The 25593-nt window shown below is 39.5% G+C and overlaps 1 protein-coding gene across 1 annotated transcript in view; it reads left to right on the top strand.

Moving 5' to 3' along the window:
* NLN (neurolysin) overlaps positions 1-24775 on the top strand; it is a 42740-nt gene extending 17965 nt beyond the window's left edge. The window contains 8 exon segments of the mRNA XM_036020066.1: positions 357-477; positions 2774-3155; positions 6104-6305; positions 16851-17037; positions 17364-17453; positions 17456-17491; positions 18696-18832; positions 21499-24775. Coding sequence (XP_035875959.1) covers positions 357-477; positions 2774-3155; positions 6104-6305; positions 16851-17037; positions 17364-17453; positions 17456-17491; positions 18696-18832; positions 21499-21828 — 1485 coding nt within the window. The 3' untranslated portion in view covers positions 21829-24775.
* The last annotated feature ends 818 nt before the right edge of the window (positions 24776-25593 follow it).

Here is a 25593-nt window from a genome sequence, read left to right on the forward strand (position 1 = left end):
CAATGAAAAAATAATTTAGGTACCAAGATTTGGTGCAGTCCTATCAATGAGACTAAATATGGATTCGCTATAGTCCTTAAAACTACATTTTCACTCTTAAGTTTACTGTATCTAAAATATTATTAAGACGTTGTAACTATCTCCTGATGTTTAAAAGGTTAGTTGTTTCAGAAGTACAATTGGGTCATGAATCAAAAAGTAAAAGTCTGGAACACTGAAATGAAATAATTTATTAGAAGTTGAGATGGTCTAAAAATATTTGACAGTTTTGCAAACCTAAAAATACATGTAATAACTCAGTGTTTTAGATCCAATTAATTGTTATATGTTTATTTTGTTGTTATTGTTATTACTAGGAAAACACCAAAATTCTGCAGCAACTACTCCCACTGAGGGCCAAAGTCGCCAGACTACTCGGCTACAGTTCACATGCTGACTTTGTCCTTGAAATGAACACCGCGAAGAGTACAAGCCATGAACAGCCTTCCTAGTGTTAGTTCTTTTTTAAGATTAGTTATGTATTTCCATTTCGATGACTGTTTTGCTGCATGATCCCAACTGGACAGAGGGCTTTAGACTCTAATATGCTTTTGAGGACATCTTATTTGTTACTTTATTCAAGAGAATTTATTGATCACTCAACTATGTATTAGAAACGTGCTTGGTTTTTAAGGGTGCCCGTGGTTTATATTACTATTATAGTCCTTGCTTCATTCTATATTGTATCTTGATTGGGATTTTATTTTATTTTACTTTATTTATTTTTAGAGGAGAGGAAAGGAAGAGAGAAAGAGAGGAAGAGAAACATGTATGTGCAAGAGAAATATCAATCAGTTGCCTCTCACAACACCCCCAGCTGGGACCTGGTTCCCAGCCCAGGCATATGCCTGACTGGGAATTGAACCTGACAACCTTTCACTTTACAGGACGACATCTAACCCCCTGAGCCACACCAGTCAGAACTTGATCGGGATTTGTTGTATTACTGTCTAACAAGACATCTAGGATTGTAACAGAGAATATTAGCTTTGGTTTTGTTCACTGCCCTTTAGTGTTTGTAGTTATAGTATAGCTACTTATGAGTTCATATGAAATAAGCTGAGAAATAACAAATGAAAATAAAACATGTATAAACAAAAAATAAACATTTTCTATTCCAGAAGCCACTTACTATATAAAAAGTAATACAAAAACAATAATCATCAAACTATTATGTAATAACTCTATTCACATTTATTTAACATCACTTTCACTCTTTTTAAAACCATGGTTCTTGCGTCCATGACCTTTAGTTACTGGTATTCTGTCACTCCTCCCTGTCCCCATCTCAGTCCGTGTGTCACTGTCGCAGCAGTCACTCTGATTTTCTCTTCCATCTTAGTGAAAATGGTTGAATGACAGCTGTGGTGTGGGTATTGATTTTTTATGTAATCTTCTTTAACCAGAGTTTATGAAAGTATGTTTTTTTTTTTTTACTTTCTTCATTGACCCCTTTCAGACTTTAACAACTAGTCAAAGTATGTAGTCTGTTTTTTATTAGCTTAATTAAGTTGGAGATTTTGAATAATGAGTTCAAATCAGCCTTCAGCCAAAGATTTACTCCACCATGTCCTCCATGGCCATTCCTTGCATTATTAGTGTATATGCTGGCGCAGATGTGACATGTAGCAGGTGCCCCATAACGGTAGTTATTTGTTACTAATAATTCATTTAGTCATTCATGAGACATTTATGAAATAACTATTCTGCATAGGCAGTATGCTAAATGGTGAATAATCACAGAGAGGAATTAAATGAGGTCCATTTCTCAGTTGAACATTCCCTGAGTGGAAACAACAGAGATGTGAACAGGTAATTGCCATAATCTCGATGCATGTTATACAGACAATGGCTCAGGGAGTTAATAGGGTTTGATAAAAATGTTGTAACTGCATATACTAAAAATTTTCCTTGAGAACTACCTGATTAACTTAATTCATTAAGTAGTTTCCCTGTAATTTGAAATTGGCATATTCCCATGTGAGCTGTCCTCTGCTACCTGTACTCACCCGTTCCCTGACAGGCCCACTCAGAATCACCTCTCTTTTGTCTCCTGTGAGCCTCCTTCTTTCTCTTCACAGCACTCCTCAGGCTGCGGCCTGCACCTCCCACTCTGGGCTGCCTCCGGAGCGGACATGCCTCTTACAGAGGCGAACCTGTGTTTGCCTTACCTATACACCCCAAACTCGTGAAGAATAAAATACATCATAAGAGTGATTCATTTAGCCAATACAGGAAAAGAGTCAACAGTTGACCACAGTATGAAGTAATGAGTGAATCCCTCTATAAAGTGGACTTTCTGTGTCCAAATAGACCTTCTTCACAGGAAATAGGGTAGTGATAACTAAACCCATGGCCATCAGAGGCATTGAACCCTTGTTAGTAATACTAGAGTAGTCACAGGTCACATTGATTTATTTTTCCTGCCTTTCTGAGAAGCCTTATCTTCTTGACAAATAATCTGTATATGAGTTGAGTTTCACCCCTGCTTTTTTCCTTGAATTATAACATTCTCCTGTCAGAGTTCTCTGAGATAAACTTCAGCTTTGAGGAAGTTTAGCTGTGAAGAAGTTTGGGGCCTATTGTGGGTGGTGCTCCACAGTAAAAGGGGAGAGGAACCTATAACACAAATTACCTTGAAACAACAGGGCTGTCATATGGAGCCTGCTTTCCTTTTCACCCCTTTCCCTTCCCCTGTCCCCACCTTCTAGGAGCAATAGATTGCTGACTTTTCCCACTTCCCTCACAGATGATTTAAGCCAGAAATTAAAACCCCTGGGTGAGGCAGAACGAGAGTTTATTTTGAATTTGAAGAAACAGGAATGTGAAGAGAAAGGTTTTGAATATGATGGAAAAATCAATGCCTGGGATCTGCATTACTACATGACTCAGACAGAAGAACTCAAGTACTCCATAGACCAAGAGATCCTCAAGGAATACTTCCCCATTGAAGTGGTCACCGAAGGCTTGCTGAACATCTACCAGGAGTTGTTGGGACTTTCGTTTGAACAAGTGGCAGATCCTCATGTGTGGAATAAAAGTGTCACACTTTACACTGTGAAGGATAAAGCCACAGGAGAAGTATTGGGACAGTTCTACTTGGACCTCTATCCAAGGTACTAACCAAGGTATTATTGGATTCAAATCCTTAGGGATTCAGCCCCTACCCAGATTAACATTCTTGTCTTCCATAGACCTCTTGTGTGGTTCTTAACAAAGGGATTAAAGATGTGGGCTCTGAAGCCAGAATGTCTGGCCCCATTACTTACTAGGCTCTTAATGTCCCTGTGCCTCAGTTTCTTACCAACACTATTGTCCTATAAAGTGGGAATGCTAATCCTACTTGCTTCGTAGGGTTGTTGTAAGGATAAAATGGTTAATTACATGCAAAGAATTAATTGGAGACAACGCAGCTTTTAGCAAGTGCTTAATAAATATTAGCAACTGTTATCATTATCATCACCATCGTCATCTAGTTTGTGCACTGCATTTGCTTAATTTAACATTGAAACCCAAAATGTTTATTATTCTGATACTCTGCCTGCCAGTACTCTTAAGTCTATGGCCACTTCTCTGAGTCTGGCTGAGAAGCAACACAGTATGGTGAGTTAAACTTGAGTTGGGATGTTTGAGTGAGAGCATTTTGGGGACTCTGTTTTCTCCTCTGTAGTGTTGGACTCGATGATCCCTTTACAGGACTTGCATTGGTAGATTGCCACCATATAAGCAAATCACCAGGACTAGGTATTTGATCAGTGGTAAGAATTAAAAATATTACTGTCTCTGAATCATGTGGTAACTCTGGACTCCCTAGTATTTTATCAGATAGGAAAGGATGTGGGTCACTTTCTCTCCAGGCTGCTTTCTAAAACAAAGCCAGCCTGTTACAATTACTAATGCAATTTACAAAAAAGCGGAGGGGAGAAATTATATATCCCCCTAGTTCGATCCCAATAATGAGTTTTGTGTAATCCACAGACTTTTGGTGGCGTTCAGGTGGCTGCTGGAAGAAGGCTGGAAAACTGTGTCTACAGACCGTGGCAAGAGGTGCCTTATCCCCATGCTTTATGGACTTACTTTCACTTCTGAGATAAGCTAAAATAAACCCATGTCAAATGTAGATGGGTCTATTTTTAATTACAAAGTGTCAGCATACAGTTTTAAGCCAAGAATTCTTTCAGGGAAAATCCTTCAACATTGGAGCTTTCTGTTCCTGGGTCAAATCTTGTTCTTCTCCCCTTATCCTGTTGTCTCTCTGCCATATTATAATTGGCATCTTTGAGATCTGCCCATTGCTACCAGAACTCTGGTTTAGGGACCAGAGGGTGACCTCTTATGAGAGTAGTGACCAATGACCTACTTAATATTCACTTCCTGTCACCTACATGCTTGCTTCATGAAGATGAGATGGGTTAACTTCTTTTCTTTGTCTAATTAACTCAAAAAAGGATATTTAGAGTAGGTTTAAAAAAGACCAGTTTTTCTTAAAAATCACATTTCAATTTTCATTCATCAAATACTGAGATTCTCAAAACAAAAACAAAAATACTCTGATGCTTCCAACATAAGGTTAGCAGTTAAGGACATTTTTAAGACTCACCATTTTTTTAACTTATTAATTAGAGAAACATTGATTTGTTGTTCCACTTACTCATGCACTCATTGGTTGATTCTTATATGTGCCCTGACCTGGTATTGAACCTGCAACCTTGGTGTATCAGAATGATGCACTCTAACGAACTGAACTACCCAGCCAGGGAAAAATCACCATCATTTATGTAAACAAACCAACAAAATGTAAAACAAACAAAAGTTGTAAAAAGGCATAATGTCAGAATAAGGAATCCTTTAAAATTAATCAATCAAGTTTTATGTTTTTAAATAAAAGGTAAAAACTCCTCCAGTGCCACGGATTTTAAGTGGGTAGAAACGTTTCAGATTTTGAAGCTCTTCTCTAAGTTTTCTAAATTCTCTAAATACTTGTAAGAAAACTGTTGTTTCTCCAACATAGGTAGTGCCCACAGTTACTCTTAAATCAAGAATACTTTTACTGCCTTTTGTAATATACCAAGAGGTATAAAATATAACAAGAAACACTTCCAATGGACTTGAGCTTTTCCCTGTTAAAAATAAATCTGTTCTGGCTGGCATAGCTCAGTGGATTGAGCGCGGGGCTGCGAACCAAAGTGTCACAGGTTCGATTCCCAGTCAGGGTACATGCCTAGGTTGCAGGCCCTGACCCCCAGCAACCGTACATTGATGTTGTCTCTCTCTCTCTCTCTCTTTCTCCCTCCCTTCTCTCTCTAAAAATGAATAAATAAAATCTTTAAAAAAATAAATAAATCTGTTTACCTGTTTACACTTTTCCAACTAATTACATGAAATCAGTCCAGGAACTCTGAAGGACCCAGAGCTGGGCTGGCTGAAAATTGTATCAGATCAAGTGCACGGTGTCTGGTGTGCGTGTCCTCTCCTCTGCCTGCCTTTTCCACGTCCCTGCCCGCTCCTACCTCCACCTGGGCACCGTTCTGATTGATTGACTGATTTCTTACTATTCGAATAGACTTATTTCTTAGAGCAGTTGTGTTAGGTTCACAGCAAATGGAGCATAAGATGCAGAGATTTCTCACTTTCACCTGCTGGCCTCACACAGGCATAGTTTCCCCCGTTATCAACATCCCCCACCAAAGTGGTACATTTGTTACAACTGATGAACCTGCATTGACACATAATCACCCAGCTTCGTAGTTGATGTTGTATATTCTATGGGTTTGGATGAGTTTTTATAATGACACATAGTCACCATTATAGTATTATTCGGTGTAGCTTCACTGCCATAAAAATCCTTTGTGCTCCATCTACCTACTCATCTGTCCCTAGTCCCTGGCAATTACTGATCTTTTTATATTGTCCATAGTTTTACCTACTTTCTGAAAGTTAAATGCTTTAAAGCATCTTCTATCAAATATGTATCAAATGAGACTTAGTGATTGAGAGAGGCCAGGGCAACGTTGTTGCTAGAGAAGGGTGTTCATATCTCACAGACTTCGCTTCTGGTCCCTAGGGAAGGGAAATACAACCATGCCGCCTGCTTTGGCCTCCAGCCGGGCTGCCTCCTGCCCAATGGCAGCCGCATGATGTCTGTGGCAGCCCTTGTGGTGAACTTCTCTCAGCCCCTAGCAGGCCGCCCCGCTCTCCTGAGGCACGACGAGGTGCGGACTTATTTCCATGAATTTGGTCATGTCATGCATCAGATTTGTGCACAGGTGAGTGATCTTGCATGGGGAACCTGCCAGTTGCTTTTCTAGAGGTTTTGTTTCTTCACTGCAGTTGGGTTTCTCCCCTTAATATGTTGTTTTCAGAAGCTGAGCATGTTCAAGAATTTCATAGGCCTTCTGCAAAAACACAGATTTTTTTCTGATTGGGTGCTGTTTCACAATATATTTTATTTCAAGGTGAATTCACTAATGAAAGTGCCAACTAAATAGCATCCTGGAAAAAACAAGGCTGTCATCATGGAAGAGTTAAAATACTCTACTTTTAATTTTTTTTTCCCCATAGGAATTTGGTGTAAGCTCACAGATAAGCAACTTGCTATATGTAATCTGTCTCCTCTGTTTATTTTTTTAAAGATTTTATTATTTGTAGAGAGGGGAAGGGAGGGGAGGGAGAGAGAGAGAGAGAGGAGAGAGAAAATATCAGTGTGTGGTTGCTGAGGGCCGTGGCCTGCACCCCAGGCATGTACCCTGACTGGGAATCGAATCTTCGACACCTTGGTTCGCAGCCCGTGCTCAATCCACTGAGCTGCGCCAGCCAGGGCTGTCTCCTCTGTTTATTAATGCTCTGTGTAGTTAAATGGTTTTCAACTAGCCCAGACTCTTTACTCCTTTTTAAATAATAAATATTTTGTAATACCTGTCTTTACTAGCCTCAGATTAAAGCCGTAGATAATGTAGGATAACCCTGGAGAGAATTTGCCAGAGTGCGAAGGTATGTGCACAATGGGCGGCAACTGATTTTTCTTTATATCTGAAAATGAACAGTACATTTATTCTTAACTTTATAATGCAGTCCAGTAATCTGGGCCCTAACTATTCCAGAATAAACCATATGAACTTGCTGAATTTAACTGCTATGGACATATGAAAGCATCCAGTTCAGTAGTTCAATCTAACAGTATCAAAAACTGATGTTAACAGAAATGGAGGGACAGTTTTCCAAATTTGAAATCTCTATATACCTCGAAGGTAAACTTTAAAAATAAAGCTTTTATTAGAATAGTTTTTAGGTCTACAGAAAAGTTGCCAAAGATAGTACAAAAATTGTCCAGGTACCCCTTCCCCTGATTCCCCTCTGGTTCACATCTTACCATATTTAGTGGGTGTGTCCCAACCTAGAAGCCATCATTGGCACTAAACTCCACACTTTATTTGGATTTTATTAGTTTTTCCCTAACAGCCTTTCTCCATACAGAGGATATTTAAAATTGATGTAATGTCCTCGCTAAACTTAAAAGATTTTTTTAATGGTTTTCAAATGGTAATGCCTTCTCATGGCTATGTACTAAGACATAATGAAGTATTCATGGATTTGCACTATAGGTGAATAACCCCGAATCCAGCAGCAAAAAACCTCAGGCTGGTATAAGTGGCTTGTGTCCTCACCTCTGAGTCCAAGAGTGGTGTCACCATTGTGTTAGTTCGTGTTGCAATAACAATACTGTAGACCGGGCAGCTTATAAACAATGGAAATTTCTCACAGCTCTGGAAACTGAAAGTCCAAGATCAGGGTCCTGGCAGATTTGGTGTCTGCTGAGGACCTGCTTTCTGGTTCAGAGGTGGTGCATTCTCACCGTGTCCTCACATGGTGAAAAGGGTGAGGGATCTCCATGAGGCCTCTTTCATGAAGACACTAATCCCCTTCCTGGGGGCTCCACCTTCATGACCTACTCACCTCCCAAAAGCCCCACTTACTACCACCACATCAAGGGTTGGGTTTCAACATACTGATTTGGGGAAGGAACACAAATGTTCAGTCCATGGCACCAGCGGTGACATGATTTCCCAACATGGTGAACACCCCTTAGGAAATTTCCTAATGAAAAAGGAACCTTACTTTGATTTACACAGTTGATCCCCAGCAGTTAGTGCCTTGGAAATTTACAGTGTGTAAAAACAATTTTGCAAAATATGTACAATGGAGTTAGTTTCTAGGCTCACTGAATTATAGATTTCTCATTTATTTGAATGTCCAACAGGAAATACGAGAGACATGGAGGACAGAGGACAGTTTTTGTGGTCCTACACGTGCAGTTCAATCTCAGACATGCAGCATCCCTAACCCCCAGAGGACCCCTAATTACAGCAGTAGCCAAAAAATGTACGCATGCGCTTCTGAAATACTACTGTCACTGATGTTCAAACATTAACTTATTTCTTTCAACATTTATCCTGACATCCTGGTGCTTCCATGTTTTATTTTTTAAAAAACAGAGGGAATAGGAATGAATGTTCAGATAATGAAGTTCAGACAAACTGATGCAAACGTTTCTGCCCTCTGTTTAGCCCAAGCAAAGAAATCTTTCAGAATAATCTAAATTTTCTTTCTTAGCTGCTGTTAAAGTCTATTTTTACAGCAGTAGGATTCCTAGAATACTATTTTCCATTGTAATTTGCATTCTGTGGCTGATTTTTTTTTAATTAGGTTAAGTCTAGTATCCACTTTCTAAAGTACTTTTATGTGTAATTAGAAAAGTGAAATAAGTTTCTTATTTAAGACTTATGAGGTATTACTTAGATTATCTAAATCTAATTATGTACTTCTATGTAGATAAACACAGCAGTTTTTTGGAAGAGTGGGTCTTAACTTTGGAGGAGCTAAGAACTGTATGAAAATCTGATTTAACCTGTGGATACCTCTTCCAGAAAAATACATATACACTTATACTCTCCCATTTTTACATGGAATTCCGAAGAGCTCACAGAGCTCTTGGAGCCCAGACCATAGTGGATTCCAAGTAAGTAACCCCTGGGTTATAGCAGTTTCCTCCTTACTTGGATGTTGATTATCAGCTAATGGTTTCACAAGGAAGTAACTTGGTGTCCTAATCACATTTATTAGAATAAAACTGATCTTCAAATAGGGTTTTCAGTGCTGTCGACGCACGTCCTTGTTTTCGGACACAGAGCTGTTATAACCTTAGTACCATATGCCTCACCACGTATCCCAGTGCAGTTCTCCAACGACTCTGTTATTTCACTGTTATGTTATTTTCAATCCTTTGAGATGGCGACTTGGGTAGTACTGGAAAAATTGTCTTCGTACTATGTCAGTTTAGAGACATTTGACTCATGACTAAAATGTTTTTTTATTTATTTACTCTTATTTATTCATCAGTTTTAGTGTCTCTTGAAACAATAGGCTCTAGGCTTAGTGTGTGCCTCCCCGTGTTCGTGAGCACGGAATGCGCTCTACAGGCGAGCAGCGTGTGAGTCCAGTCCCTTGCTTGATCGTCTCACGAGACTTAGATTTCTTAGTTGTCTATTAATCTTTTCAAATGACCTAATACACTTTAAGAATTTTTTAAGGTATATATATTTGGAACCAGTGATCACTACTGTTGTCTTAAAAGTATAGTCCACAGAATCTGTATATTTGCAGCTTTATAATAATTTCAAAACCTCTTCTACTGACTTGACCTGGATAGTAGTGAATGAGGAGTTTTTTAATGGCTTTAAGTTCAGGAAAACACTTCTGACTTCTCTGAGAAGTATATAATGAATGAACTATTTGCCACAAACGTTTAGTAGGTGGGTTTTAAGCTAGGGGCAGCTCATTGTTTGCATTCTCCTCGGTGGCAGTTAGCAAAGTTTGATGACCAGAAGGAGCTCGTTGGAGCTTGTTGTAGGGTGTTTTGAGTGTGTCGGCAGGAACATCCAGTTTCAAGCATGTAGATGCACTCGTTCCTTCTGTCTACCATCTCGTCATTCAAATGAGTTTCACTCCTATTTTCTTGTGTTTACACTACAGGGTAGGTAATTTTGGAGATAGCCATCAAGAGGTGGTATCTCTAGTGTCTCTTCCTGTTTCGGCTTTATTGTGGCTTGGGCTCTCAGTAATCACTGGCCTTTTGAACTTACATAGAAAAGAACCACGATGCTTCTTAACAGCCTCCATTGAGATGCCTGTGATGGTCTGTGGGTTAAGAGCTTAATCAGTCCTTTGGACTGTTTAGAGATATTTTAAAGCAACCCCCACAAAGCCTTGTCAGTTAAAATTGAAAGTGATGGAAGGGCAAAAAACTAAAATAGAATTATTTATGATTTTGAAATAAACCATTAATTGGTTGAGACTAACAGAGTATCTTGTCTGCTTTAGTATTTTTTTGTTAGATGCTGTTGTAAATAAATGTTGTCCTGCATCAGTCAGTAAAGCGCACTAGTGTTATGACGAGAGCGCTAGATTACAAATCGTCCGTGTATTTGTGGGTCTGGCTGTGTGACTTTGGCAAGTTATTTCGACCTCCTGGAGCGACCTCATTCTTCTTACCCTTAAAATGAGGACAACAACAGTTCTTATACCTACCTTCCTGGGGTGCTGGTGAGAGATTAAATGATGTGTTAAAGGTACTTGGAAAGCATAAAGTGCCATACATATTTCAAGTATTCTTGTAACTGTGCTTTATATAACTCAGAGCTTTGGGGATCAGTAAGTAGCACAACAAGTCATAATTTAAGAGGAGTGGGGGAGTTGCCATGAGGAAAAAGTACAGTCACTTAGGGTTTAAGAGAATTACAAATGCTTACCCTCCATGGATTTTGGGTGAGGATCTGTGGAAGTTGAGTGGAAACCATTAGGGCGTCTCTTTGTTTTTTGTTTTGTTTTAATGATTACCGCCTATTTAGAAGTTTGATTCCGGAAGCAAGAGTAGAATGGGCAGTTTAGAGTATCCAGAGTGGTAGGAGATTAGCTGAAGAGAAATGTTGGTATGTTATCTTCAACCTTAACACCCAGGAGTAGATACTTGGGGAGGAAGTCTAGGACAAGTTTGGCCCAACCAGTCAAAACCGTACTGGTCAGGCAAACCGGGCAGGCTAAGGAGTCGTAGCAGCCTGGATGTACTTAGCATTGTCCACACACCAAACACTGTGTATACTCAGTGCCTTACACTCATTAGTTAATTCTGTCCATATACTTTTCTGAAGTAGATTTACCAATCTACTCCTACTATACTATTATGCTATTACTTCCCCCATTTGCAAGTGGGAAAAACCAAGACTTAGAAAGATTAAATGATGGACCCAGGATCTGACTGTCATGCTCTCCACCACTCTGTTGCCTATAAGCAGCCATTCTCTGTGCCCTCAGTCCATGCACTGGAGGCCTATGTTATATCTGAATTTGGTCGCCCAAGTATGCATTCATGTTGGAAGGACTTTTTTCTCCTACGTTTCTCACACGGCACTTCCTCTAAATCACCAGTTCCTGACCTTTTTGACACCAGGGACTGATTTCATGGAAGACAGTTTTTCCAGGGACAGGGTTGGGGGGCAGATGGTTTGGGGATGATTCAAGTACATTACATTCAAACTCACCTTCTGTTGTGTGCCCTGGTTCCTAACTGTTACCAGTCCGTGGCCTAGGGGATGGCAACCCCTGCTCTAAATCAGTCTCATGTAAGCTAGTGTAGAGTGAATGAGTTTATCTAATTTCATGCATCCCTCTCTATAAGTTAACTTCTTAGGTTTCAATCCTGATAATAGAGGGAATACCTATCAGCAACCTCATACCTTTGCTTCTTACCCCCAACCTTGTACACTGTTACAGTTTCCAACATCAGTGCTTCCTGCATGACTATTTCCTTCACCAAATTAGGGGCGTTTTCTTTCATTATTTTTCAAATAGATTTTCAATTTCTTGCTCTTTCTCCTCTCTTTTTGACACCCCTATGATGCAAATGTTGGACCTCTTGAAGTTGTCGCAGAGCCTGCTTACACTATCCTCAGCTTTTTGGAATTTTTTTCTTGTTGTTCTAATTGGTTGTTTTTTTTCTTCTTTATGTTCCAAATCATTGATTCTCGGCTTCATCCACTCTACTGTTCTGTAAATTGTTCTTTATTTCAATGAATGTATCCTTCATTTCTGACTGGATCATTTTTATGCAGCTGGCCAGGTTTTGGGCTAGGTCTCATAGCTCCCAAGATATCTCCCCCAAATTTTCATCTACCACACGTGGGTGTTAGTCCAGCCTGTTTCACATCTGCACCCCTACTACCAGTCTGGATGGGTGCTGTTTCTTTAGTTCTGTAGCTGTCAGACTTCCAGTCAACTTGATTGCTAACGGTTGTGAGTTATTCTATATTTTAGGTGTAATTTCGATGGGGTTGTACAAAGAGGCAAGCCATGTCTGCCTATGCTGCTATCTTGACCAGAAGTCTCACACTTTTTTTTTTAATGCCTTGCTATATAAACTCTCCATCATTCTTGGTTAGGGGTAGATCAGACATGTCAGGGTGTGGAATGACTGCTGAAAAATCAATAGGGGATCACCTCCGACAGCCAAGGTCAGTTCTCCTGAGGCCTGTTCATTTTCCTAAACATGACACACTTATGGATTTCACCAAATGCCTTTTCTTTGATTTGGGATTTTCTCTCATGAAAATAACATTTTAGTTTAACCACTAAAAGCAACTGATCTCTTAATTATATGGAAAAATCCCATGGGATCTTGTTCTTTAAATACAACATTTTCACATGAGTTTTGGAGCTTTAGTTTATATAATTTCCTCCAGCTCTCACTGTGTTGTATGAATTGAGAAGTTTCTCTCTACAGCACCAAGTCATCTTTATAAAAACCTATAATGGAGTATATTTTAGGCATCCTATTGTCTAATAGGATAGTATAAGATAATATAGAAATAGATAATATAGAAAGATAATATAGAAAAATAATAATATAATATAATATAGAAATTATATAGATAATATAGAAAAATCTCATAGTTTTAGACAATTTTTTCCTTTCAAGAACTTATAACTAAACAGAAATCGAAGTTTACATTGTTTTTCTAGGCTTTTATTATCAAAATATTTCCTGCAGCAGTAATGCCCAAAACTTTTTGAAGTGTCACCTGCAAAACTAATTTGTTAATTTGATTATTTTGTGTTTATTTTATAGTACTCTGCTTTATCTGGGAAGTATATTAGCATCAATAGTTACTGTGGCTCAGCCCTGGCTGGTGTGGCTCACTGGATTAAGTGCTGGCCTTTGGACCAAAGGGTCATTGTTTCAATTCCCAGTGACGGCACACACGCTTGGATTGTGGGTCAGGTCCTCAATTGGGGGCGTGCAAGAGGCAACTACATATGATGTTTCTCTCTCTCTCTTTCTTCCTCCCTTCCTTCTGTTTAAAAATAAATAAAATCTTTAAAAATAATTTAAAAAATAATAATTACTGTGGCTCATAAATGACTGTATTCGATACCCTCCAATTATTCGTACTGAAAGCTATGTAAAGTACTTTGTAGGGTTCTTTGGAACCCACAGTTTAAAATGGGAATGGTGCTTTCTAGATGTTCACAGTGAGTGGTAACTCAGCAGCCATGCTGTTTTGCCCATCTCTCCCCTATCAGCTGCTGGATCCTAAGACAGCGGCTGACTGGATTCCTTTCTCTTTAGATTTAGTTGTTTGCTAGAAATTGAGCTTTTGAATTTTGCAGATTCTTTGTACTCCTCATTTGAGAACCATTTAAATGATATTGCCCAAAGGGCACACAGAGAAACAGCGTGACAGACTTTCGGGAAATTAGTAAGCAGCAGAGTTATTTTTAGCTTTTACTCCTTGCAAACATTTCCTTTTGTTCTTTAGAAGACATTGTTCATCTGTTCATTCACTTGCTGTGCTCTCTCCCCCATGACAAGATGGCTTAGATAGAATAAGCTCTCTTCACTCTTCTGCATGACATAACTGTGTTCATTCTTATTTTATTCCACTTTAACTCATGACATACTCATTAATTCATGTTTTTCTAGGTTCTGAAACACCACCGCCAACACACACATGCATTTAGTTGTTATTAGGGGTTGATTTTTCCCCCTCATCTGCAAATATTGACTGAGAAATAATCATACAAGCAGGATATACAAAATGTATATTTTTGTCTCGACATAAATGTGTGTGTATATATACATTTATATATATAATGTATGGCGGTAACTGATGGTGTGATTTTGCCTTTATTTGCTGTTAGTGCTTTTGTTTAAACTATAATCCTTAGAAAATCATGCAGTTAGCATTGTAGAACCCCAGGTCCAGAATACAATGTTATGAAGGCTGGCATTTTCACATCACCCTCATGTTTGGTGTTTGAAAAACCTTCAGGTATACATAGAGGAAGTCAGATTTCCACAGAAGCATGCTGAAACCACACTAACTCGTCACATAAAGGCAAATTTGATAGGATTTTTCTGCTTTAGATCCCCTCTAAGAAAACTCCGTCATTTTGTAACATTTTTAGCCTTTTATTTTATTTTTCACTTTTTCCCCATAAGACAAAACGGCATTACTGCAGTTGTGGTTACAATTGCGGGCTCTGGAGTCAGACCACATGGTTTCAAATCCTAGTTCTGTTGCTAATTGCGGTATGCCTCAGTCCTTGTCTCAAACGTGGTGATTACAGTGTTTACTTCATACAGTTGCTTTGGAATTCAAATCAGATTATTCATATGAAGGCCTAGCATAATGTTTGGCATAGTAAAGTTTCAATAGATGGTAGCTGTTACAACTATTATATAACTTTGTTTTATCTAAATGTAAGATCAGTTATTTTAGAAGATTATATTTGAGAAAGAGGCAAAATATTCAGTTTTCTGGAACCCTTCCCCTGTAAGAATTTTTATTGGGATGTCCTCAAACACAGGTGGCCCATTCCAACACCCACCGATTTCAGTTTCCTTTGGCCCTTTGGGATTTGCAGCTCTTCATATCTAGAATCAGCACAATTATAATGGGAAGTCAAGCAAAACACTTTTTTGTGTATAAAGAGAGGAAGGCGGAATGTGAGATGGCGTTGACATCTGTGCTTCTGCCCTAGGCCAAAAGCTGATTCGGTTATTTGCTGCTGAGTCGGCATCCCATCTGCTCCCTTCTCCGGTGGTTCAGTCCTTTTTCCTCCCCCTACCCTCTAAGCCCTGGGGATGATGAAGTCAGGGAGCAAAGACTGGGATCTAGAGGTTCTGAAGTGGAAAACAAAATAGAAGTCCAGGGAAAGACAACAGAACAATAACCCCCAGATGACCCTGCTGGGTAAATGCTAAGTCTCCTCTGCTAGTGGCAGTCTTACAAAAATTCTTTGGATGGTATGAAGGTTAAAAAACAGCAGCCTGTTCTAGTGAAGTCCCATCTTTCTGCTCAAGACTTTTCTGACTTCTGATTCTACAATTTACTAAACGTTCCTTTAAAAAAATAAGCGATTTATTTTTAAATCTTAGCCCAGAACCTCAGAAGTACTTTATTTTTACGAGATGTCAATGTAAGGAACGTTTAAACCTATAGAGAATTTTTTATAAGAATTTATTTGAGCCAAATTGAAGATATGCCAGGAACATAATCTCAAATGCTCCCTGCAAATGACAGTTCTGAAGTTCTTTTAATACATTTGGAATTAAGGAAGGAAGTAAGGAAGATTACATGAAGGTGGGAAAAAGCATGGTGGGAAATCTCTGTGATTACATTACAGGATGGTAAACAGATTATGTTCTCTCTCTCTCTCTCTCATTTATTCATTTATAGAGAGGAAAGGGGAGAGAGGAGGGAAACATTGATTTGTTGTTCCAGTCAAAGATGCATTCATTGGTCAATTCTCATATGTGCCTTCACTGAAGATTGATCCCGCAACCTTGGCCTATTAAGACAATGCTCTAACCAACTGAGCTCTCTGGCCAGGGCTATGTGCTGTCTAGATGGTGGTCTTCAGAGGGGTCTGAAAAAAGAGGCATTTTAAGGTGTATTAACCTAGATGCACAAAAACAATGGACAGGGCTTGCTTAAGACAAACATAACCTTTTACTAGGGCAGTTATAAGCCTGATACACAACTACCCACCTTAATCTACCCAGTTAGAAATTTATGATCAGATCACCCTGAGGTTACTTTTGGTCACTGACTTATTATAGCACCCCTTGTTCATTCACAGAGGGGTGCTTTAACTTTTGAGTATATTCTTTGTTTCTCTTTTCCTTTAGCTGCATTATCTTACCTCTCTTGCCAACTAATATATAGCCCTAACTCCCACTGAAGTGCCTTCTCATTTTTAATGGTAACATCTTCTGCCCGATCTGAGAGGTAGAACTCAGACTTTCTATAAACATGGTTATCTTAGACCCACTCATTTAAAGTTGAGAATACAAAACATCACACATACTCAAAGAATATCTGTAGTGTTGTAATTTAACTCTATAATACATTTTGACTAAAATTTAAGTAGTTAAGTAGTAGAGAAAAATCAGCTTAGAAATCAGTGAGGAAATCATGATTTTTTTCAGTTATGATTGATGAGTAATAGTTCCATGTTTGTTTATAATTCAAAAGAATAAAATATTACTTCAATATAGAGTAGTTTGGGGGGTTATCTTCGTGTTGCTTGGCTGCTGTGTTTATTTTCATTCAAGTTTGAGGTTTTCTAACCCTTCATTAAAAGGGGCAGTTGACTCTGATTCTGACTTAAGCTTTAGAGAATCTTGTTTATAAAATTCATCACCTATTTCTTTTTCATTCAGTGTTTTTTTAAAGACCTCTGTGTTTACTTTCTAGACTGATTTTGCACGATTTAGTGGAACAAATGTGGAAACTGACTTTGTAGAAGTGCCATCACAAATGCTTGAAAACTGGGTGTGGGACGTGGACTCCCTCCGAAGACTGTCAAAACATTATAGAGACGGAAGACCTATTGCAGATGATCTGCTGGAAAAACTTGTTGCTTCCAGACTGGTCAACACAGGTAAAACTTGTAATTTTAGAGAAGGAAAATAGATTAGAATTGCTTAATAGAAAATTGCTGGCCTCTCCCATAGAACTAGCTCCCCTTTAATAACGATGGTGCCCTAAGAGTGCTAATATGTGCAAGACCATTAAATATCTTGGAATACCAAACCCTGGGATTATGTCCAAGAAAAAAAATACAGCTACTTGTGAATCTTAGGTGAGAAGTTTTGCTTCCATTTTGTAATGATGCTGCAGGAATCAGTTTTGAAATCTATCATCATGTGATACTGGAACACACAGTTCTCTTCTACAAAACATGCCCAAACATTCTTATGTTGTTAGGTCTTCTGACCTTGCGCCAGATTGTTCTGAGCAAAGTTGATCAGTCTCTCCATACCAACACAGCACTGGATGCCGCGAGCGAGTATGCCAATACTGCACAGAAATTTTAGGTGTTGCAGCTACTCCAGGTATGTAAATACTGTTCTGACTTGAGTTCATTTTTCCTGTGCAGTGCAGGGTATACTCCTCACACTGCCAGGGCAGGTAGAGTGTGTCGGGCAGATTACCTAATGTAATTTGTTTCTCACTTTTGTAATCAGGCCGTGACTTTCAGGTAAGCATACTCTGTCCATAGTACGAGTTATCCTGTCCAAATATGCTGGGAGGATAGGTGGCTCCAGCTTTTGCAGCATTTTAGTGTAATCAGGTGTGAGCAGTTGGCCTCCACCTCAGAGCACAGAAAGTCAGTCACAGTTGGCAGTGCCTGCCTGACTCCGCCCTCCCCCTGTGCACCGTGACTTCCCAATGCCGTCAGTGAGCAGCTAGCAGAAGGGGGCGTTTTAGAGAGAAGCACTGCTGCTGGGTGTCTGACTCTGCTTCCCAGATGGAGTTTGACTTAGTGGTCTCTGACCTGACACTCGTGAGATTCATGTGAGTGGGTGGATAGCTGCACATATGTGTGCTTACATTTATATTTATATATTTGAAACTAACATGCAATTTTATTTACATGCAGTTAAGACTTTTTTTGCCAATAAGTTGTTATGTAAATGAATCGGTCCTATTCATAAAGATAATGAAGGTCAGACTAGTCATTGAGTCATCCAGGCTTCGCACTTCTTTCTGTGGCCTGTTTATAGTGGACCTGGCAGCAACTCTGCACCTGAGGCCACTTTAACACAGTCCTTTTTAAAGTAGCCCTAAAGGTAGATTAAATTGGTAAAATCTTTTTAGCTTTTCACGTAAAGTGTTCATTGCCCATGATTATGAACCTAAAAATAAGTGCCATTCTTTAAGTGCCATACTTTAGATGTAAAGAGGTGTGACAAAGAATAGGCTCACTACTGGAGTATTTGTAAAACTCATGTGTGTCTAAGGACTGAGGGGTTCTGAAACCCTGAGCTATCTGATGGGTGTGGATGGAGCCTCTGAAACCACTGTTCGGCATTCCAGCACTAAGGGCCGAAACCAGCCCTCAGGTTGAGCCGTCACTGGAGAGAAGCTTGTAAACATCTTGACCAAGGGCACACGGAAACCCAGTGTGTACTGGAGGTGAAATCCTATCTCCCTGACCTCCCACAGCAGGACTCCCTGTAGGGAAACCTTAGCCAGCTGATAACCTGGTAATTACCACTTGCCATCACATTGATTGAAATGTATCTTTCTTTAAAGGCACAAATATGCCAGCTACTTTTGGACATTTGGCAGGGGGATATGATGGCCAATATTATGGATATCTGTGGAGTGAAGTATTTTCCATGGACATGTTTTATAGCTGTTTTAAAAAAGAAGGAATAATGAATCCAGAGGTATTGTATTTTTTTCTCTCTTTGTTAATTTTGTAGTTGTTTTCTCCCCTTTACCACCTAGTGTAAAATATTTATTACACCTACACATAAAAGTAAGAGATTTGGTAACAGCTTTTAACTTTAAAGTCTTGCATCTTCTTAAATCATCTTACATCAAGTTGCAGCAAGTGATGAACTTTAATTCTACAAGTTAAAATAAAAGCCTACTGCATTTTCTTGCTTATTAGCATTCCATTATATTGCATAATTAAAATTCATAATTCATTTAATTATTGCATAATTGAAATGCATAAAAGCTTTGTTTATGCATTTGCACATTTATAGCTGCTAGTTTTGACATGTGCTATGCAGTGTTTTGGCTTTATAGGTGATTGCGTAAGAAAGCTAAACTCCTTCCTGATATACATGGTCTGTTTATGTTTTGATATTCTCTACATACTTTCTTATTTATACATTTTTTGTGGAAGACACCCTTTCTCTGTGGCCGACATACCCCACCTACAGCATAGTTTGTAACCTAAATGCCTTCAGGTAATTTAAGCTGCTTCATTAACCTGAGCCATCTTTCCGTGTACAGCGAATTGACTGCCAGGTGGCTGCCAGCCAACCTTCCTGAGTTACAGTCCCCCAGTCTCTGCGCTTGTAGAAGCCTCAGCTGTCAGATATTTTCTAGGGCTGATGCATTTTCCAGTGTATTTTTCATTCTATTTGATTCAGAAATTGGAAAAAAAATTATCAAAATCAGGCTCTCTGTGCTTATTCAACCAACTGATGTGTTCCTCAAACTTTGTTTCAGGACTACATAATACCTTACATGTATGCACTAAGATATCTTGATGTAAGTTAGACTACTATCCCTCCCAGACCCCACTACTGCCCCCACTACCACCACCACCACAACAAATAATAATAATAAAACCCACCTCTAGGGTACCTGCATTCTATACACTAACCTTTCAATGACTGTCTTCCATCCCACCCTACCTGAGCTATTATTTCCCTTTAAATCTCCCCCCATTCTCTGCCACCTTGTGTACAATAGCAATAGTCAGCCACTGACTTCTGCATGACCTTCAGCCAGTGCCCAGCCCTGGATTCCTCCACCATGTCAGGGAGTGATGCTGCCCTTGGGATTCAGAGTGTTTGGGGGAAGATCATATGACTCCATTAACATGCCCAAAGTCATGCTGTCCAAGCTGCACTGGAAACCGTGCTGCTCTGCAGCCCTGCTCCAGTTCCCTTGTTGGGTTCCCCCGAATCCCCACCACCTCTCTCTTTTCTAGTGATCCCTCCTCTCTATTGAGAAAGTTAAGATCACTGAGAGTGAGTACCTTCATCTTTCTTTTTCTTCTGCAGATCAGGGCTCCTTTTCTTCTGTCCCAGAGGGGATTCTTCTAATACTAAGCCTTCCTAGTTTTCCATCTTGAAAGAAAACTGGGATTATTGCTATTGATTCTCATAACCTCAATGCTATATGGCTCTTCCTTTCACAGTCTCATTTCTCACTATAAGAAACAGCCTTTGCACCCTCTATTTCCTTGCTATTACCTCCAGCCACTGACCTGGAAAGTTATCTTTCCTCCAACATTACCACTGAGGACCCAATCACCAACTTTTAAAGGCCCTCATCTACCTTTTATTTTTTTGTGTGTAACTTATTACTTCTTGTTTCTTCTCTCTGTTCACAACCCTAAGGTTAGCAAATTCCTTCCTTAGTGCCCAGAACTCCCTGTGTGTTAACTGAATTTCTGTGTTCCTATAGGTCTTTCCACCTTCCAATTCCTTCATTCTATTTCTTCCACTTAAAATGTATGCCTTCCAAAAAAGGGTATGCCTTCCTTGTCCCTGCCTCTCAAAAACTTTACCATTCTTGCCCTGGCTGGTGTAGCTCAGTGGATTAAACACCGGCCTGCAAATCAAAGGGTCACTGGTTCAATTCCCAGTCAGGGCACATGCCTGGGTTGTGGGCCAGATCCCCAGTAGGGGGTGCATGAGAGGCAACCATACATTGATGTTTCTCTGTCTCTCTTACTCCTTCCCTTCCCCTCTCTCCAAAAAAAGTAAATAAATAAAATCTTAAAAAAAAAAAACAACCCTTTCTTAAAGACCATACTCAGATGGCCACTCATGTACGAAATCTTCCAGACCATCAAAACCAAAAGTGGCCTTCCTACCCTCTGAACAGAACAGCAGATTTGGGCATAAGGGAAAGACTTCAGTAAGCTTTTCTCATGTCTGGAAAATACATCATACAAAATGAAAAAAATCAGATTATAAAATGTTTCATACCATAGGATGCAAATTTTTATTTTAAAACATATGTTTAGGCCCTGTCAGGTAGTTTCAGTTGGTTAGTGCATTGTCCCAGTATACCAAGGTTGCAGGTTTGATCCCCAATCAGGGCACATACAAGAATCCCCAGTGATACACAAAATAAGTGGAACAACAACTCACTGCCCCTCCCCGCCCCCCACCCACTTCCTCTCTCTCTTAAAATCAGTAAATAAAATAAAGTATATGTTTAGGGGAAAAGTACTTGAAAATGTCAATTGTTATCTTTGGGTGATAAATTTATGAGTGATTGTTAAATATTTTTCTGTACTTATATGGAGCTTTTTCTTTTACATAGAATATAGATTACTGTAGAAATCACAGAACTCCAATGATTAAAGAGACACAAGATATGGAAATATAAAGGCACAATTATGACCTCTTATAGGCTCTCGTTAGTTGGTGAGGTTTCCTGGTGTAAGTGCCACTGCAGTATCCTCCTTTCCCTCCTCTGTGCTTCCGCTCTCATGAGCACAGCCCAGTCCCCTCCACTGCGCTGTTCTCGGTCAGCTGTCAAGGCGATAGCCAAAGGACGAGGTACGGATCCCAGTGGATCCCAAGGAACTGGCACGTCCCGCAGAAGCAGTCCTGCCATTATGTTTCTGAACTTCCTCCTGTTCTCAAGCTTCACAGCTTGGCAGGCAGCCAGACCACTCTTAATTTAAACAAAGGGATTGGGTTGAACTTGAAGAACGCAAGATTCCCAACAACTTGGACTTGTTTCCTTGTGATATTAAAAACAGTTTTCAATTTTACTGAATTTTGGATCCAACAGTTCTGTCTACTGTTACTCATCTTATGCCACGAAGCTGGCTTAATTCCTTCTTTTTTCTTTCTTGTCAAATACTCTGGAACATCACACCGTTTGTTGCCCACCTGCTGTCACAGCACTAGTAACGTGGCTCCAGTGCCCAAGAGGAACCCCTTTGCACCCCCCGCTTACACACTTTTATGGTGGGTACTGGACCAGCTTTTGAAATAGCCATTTTATTCCCTCCTACAGTGTCCTGGTTGGTGGTGGTGGTGGTGGTTTGTATCTTTACAAATGTTTGCTCTGAAATGCCACCTGAATTTACAACATTCAAATACACACTATTAAAAATTAATCTTTTGCTGTGACAATCCTATTTTACAAAAAATGTAGGTCATTATTACAACTATGTTGTGATGAAGAGTAAGAATTTTTATGGTATAAAGAGAAAGAATTTTTATATTGTGATGAAGAGACAGAATTTTTATTGCTTCAATTTGAACACTGTGTTTACTCTGAAGTCATGGGAATCGAGTAATCACAGTATATCAGGCAGAATCTTTTGCTCAAGGCCCTCGCCCTTTCCAGCATGTATTTTCATCATTTTGAGAAGATAGCAGGTCGGCCTTTCAAGGAGTTAGTACCTCCTATTCTTAGCCTCCAGCCTCTAGAGAGGCTGGGGACTGAAAGATCATGAATTGTTGGCCTCTTTGGTCATGGTCATTGGTATCAGCAAAAGAACATCGCCAGGCCTTCTCTCTGTAACCTCTGGCCATCCTGCAAAGCCCAGACTTGGCTCTGAGAACCATTACATTTCTTAGCAAGCAGAGCTGTGGAAAGACTACAACTTACTGGGAAAACAGTAATAGAAAGGATCAAATATAAACCTGCAGTCTTTTGAATGTCATTTGGTAGCAATAGAATATTTTATGGTGCAGTTATCTCCATTGTATTTTGAGGGCTTCAACCCAAACGTTAGAACAGACCACTTACCTATAATGGCCTAAAAGTTTGCTACCTCTGCTTTTTTATGAAGTTTTTTATATTCCTCATAGTAAATAGAGATAGCACCTTAACTGTTTTAGTTTGTTAAATGTTATCTAAAGTTTTTGTTTCTAGTGGAAAATGGAGAAGCCACATTACCAGACATGCCTTTTACTTCTCCAGCTAGTCTCTTAAATAACTGGAAGGGAACTGCTTGGGATTAACACTTTCTCAGTAAGCTCTAAGAGCTCTTTAAGGATAGCTTTAAGGTCACCAAATATAGTTTCAAAATCCAGCAGCTAATCATAGGGTTGAAAAAATGGGGGCTTTTAACTAGGGCCATTTCTTTTTATAAGGCAGCTTCATTGTGGGAAAGTTTCCTAAGAGGTAATAGACATTGTGGATTCAAAGGCAATTATATTGTTAAGCTGAAATTACCTTCCTCCTCTTTTGCATGTAGAGAAATTGCTAAGCTTTGTTTTCTCCATCAATGAAGTAGAAATACAACCAAGTATCACTGCTGAAAGGAATACCAAGAAAGTCAAGATAAAGTGTACCTATTATAGTTTAATGTGTAATTCCATAAAGAAGCAGCTAGATCTTACTTGCAATAACAGACCAGACACAGAAACACAAAGATCTTGGTTAAACATGAAAAGGAATTGCCTGGCAGAGAGTGTATACTATAAAGCTAAGTAGTCCAGTGCTTTTCAAAGCAGAATCCAGTTCCTGCTATAATGTATATTGCTAAGGGAGAATGTGAAATTTTTTCTCCTGACAGTCCTTCAAATGGATTAACTTCCACTACACCTCTCCTGACCTACCCAAGGACTGAGTTCTCATACACTTCAGCCTCTTCTAAGGGAGTTAGATTTTGCCTAATTCAAAGAACAAAGAAAGGAAAGAGGATTGATTTCCAACCAGCTTCCTGGATATTGACAAGGCCAGACCTTCTAAGTCTTGAATCCCAACAAGCGAGAAGCAGTTTTTCTTCCTTTGAGTTCTCACAGCCCTTTGTGTTTCTCTTAGATTCCTAATAACTTGCCTTGTTAACTGTCTATTTCTTTATCTCACCTCCTAGATCATAAAGTCCTTGTAAAAGGAATCTTTTTTCATCTTTGAAAAAAGGTTTTATTCATCTTTGTGTTTGTTGTCTGCTTCAAACCTGCTACATTTAATTAGCACTGTTACAAGTGGGTACCTCTTTGGACCTAACTGGTTCCTCCCATCTACTCCCATTCCTATACCCCCCAACACATACTACTAACCAGGGTACCATTTTTCTCCCGATCTTCTCCCTCCCCTTACATAAAGATTTATCCTTCCATCCTCACAAACTGAAACTTTGCTTAAGGTTTCAAGCAGGCCACTTCTAATCAAGCAAAGATTCCTACCACTGTTCTCATTTTATCTCCCTGACTACCAGCACCATTCCTTTACTCTCTCCCGCCTTCTTTGTTACTGTCAAAGGTATTCTTTTTCCACCCACAATCTCCCCACACTCATAGAAAACAAAGGGTGCACTGTTGGGAAGGAGATTGCATATGGACGTTAGAAGGAAAGATTGCAAAGTCCACTATGAAAGCAGGCTGGTTAGCCTATGAGGTGCCTGATCATCATCCTTTGTCCTTGGGTGAATGCTGTCTGTCCTGAAGTCTGTCACTCAGTGTAGGAAGGAGCCAACTCCGGCTTCACTCCCCAGAGTCAATCATGAGAAGGAGAAACAGAGGGAGGGAGGTTTGGAAGGCAGTGAGAGCTTGTACATGCTGCTTCAGAGATGCCAGAGGTAGCAGGAGACCCAGTCTGTTTCCCATTGTATGGTATTCTCATTATTGATAGATGGTGGACGTCCTTCATTCTGATAGCTATGATTGCTCTTAAAGTATTACCTCAAGTAAAGGGTACATATTCTTAGATCAAATGAGTGCCTTGTCTCTCCTACTTAATAATAACAATTCCAACTGAATTATATATTCCAGTTCATACTAATAGTGGAGATGCAGTCTCTTGTACTTTTTGTTATCTTTAGTAAGACACAGAAGTAATCTTAAGGAAATACCAAACCAGGAACCCGTTTGTTTCCCTGAACTTTACATAAGAAACTGAACTTAGGAGCATTGTGAAAGGGAAGGAAATGAAAGGAGGGATAAATGACTAAGGTTTACTGAATACTAAATGCCGGCTGTTCTAGCAGGGAGTAGGCAGTGTACTGAAATCATCCCTTCCAATTCCCCACACACTGTAAGGTAGGCATATTCCCATTCTACAGGTAAGGAAACCAAAGCCCAAGGTCACATAGCTAAGGGTGAAGCCAAGAGTCAAACCTGGGTCTGACTCCAAAACTCCTGACCTGGCAATAGAAAACAACCCTGTTAAACAGGACTTGCACCATTGCCAAAAGACACTTCAGCATGAAAAACCACAGAGGTGACCGATGGTGATTTTCCTTCACAGAACAGGTAACAGGCGCTCTTACTATATGCAGATCTTTCTGAAGGAATGTTTTAGCATGAAAAATGTTAGTGATTATCTTAGAGCTCCTCTTCCTGCTTTCCTCCAAGTTGAAGTTCTTTACTATGTAAGCAAACTAAAACAACTTACTGCAAGGACTCCTTCCACCTGTGGCGTAATTCTTCCAGACCATGTTCTCTCACCCAGAGGGCCCAGTACCTTCCTAAAAATGCAAAAATTCACT

Source organism: Phyllostomus discolor, chromosome 3 (assembly GCF_004126475.2).
Source record: "Phyllostomus discolor isolate MPI-MPIP mPhyDis1 chromosome 3, mPhyDis1.pri.v3, whole genome shotgun sequence".
In the NCBI taxonomy this organism is placed as follows: domain Eukaryota; kingdom Metazoa; phylum Chordata; class Mammalia; order Chiroptera; family Phyllostomidae; genus Phyllostomus; species Phyllostomus discolor.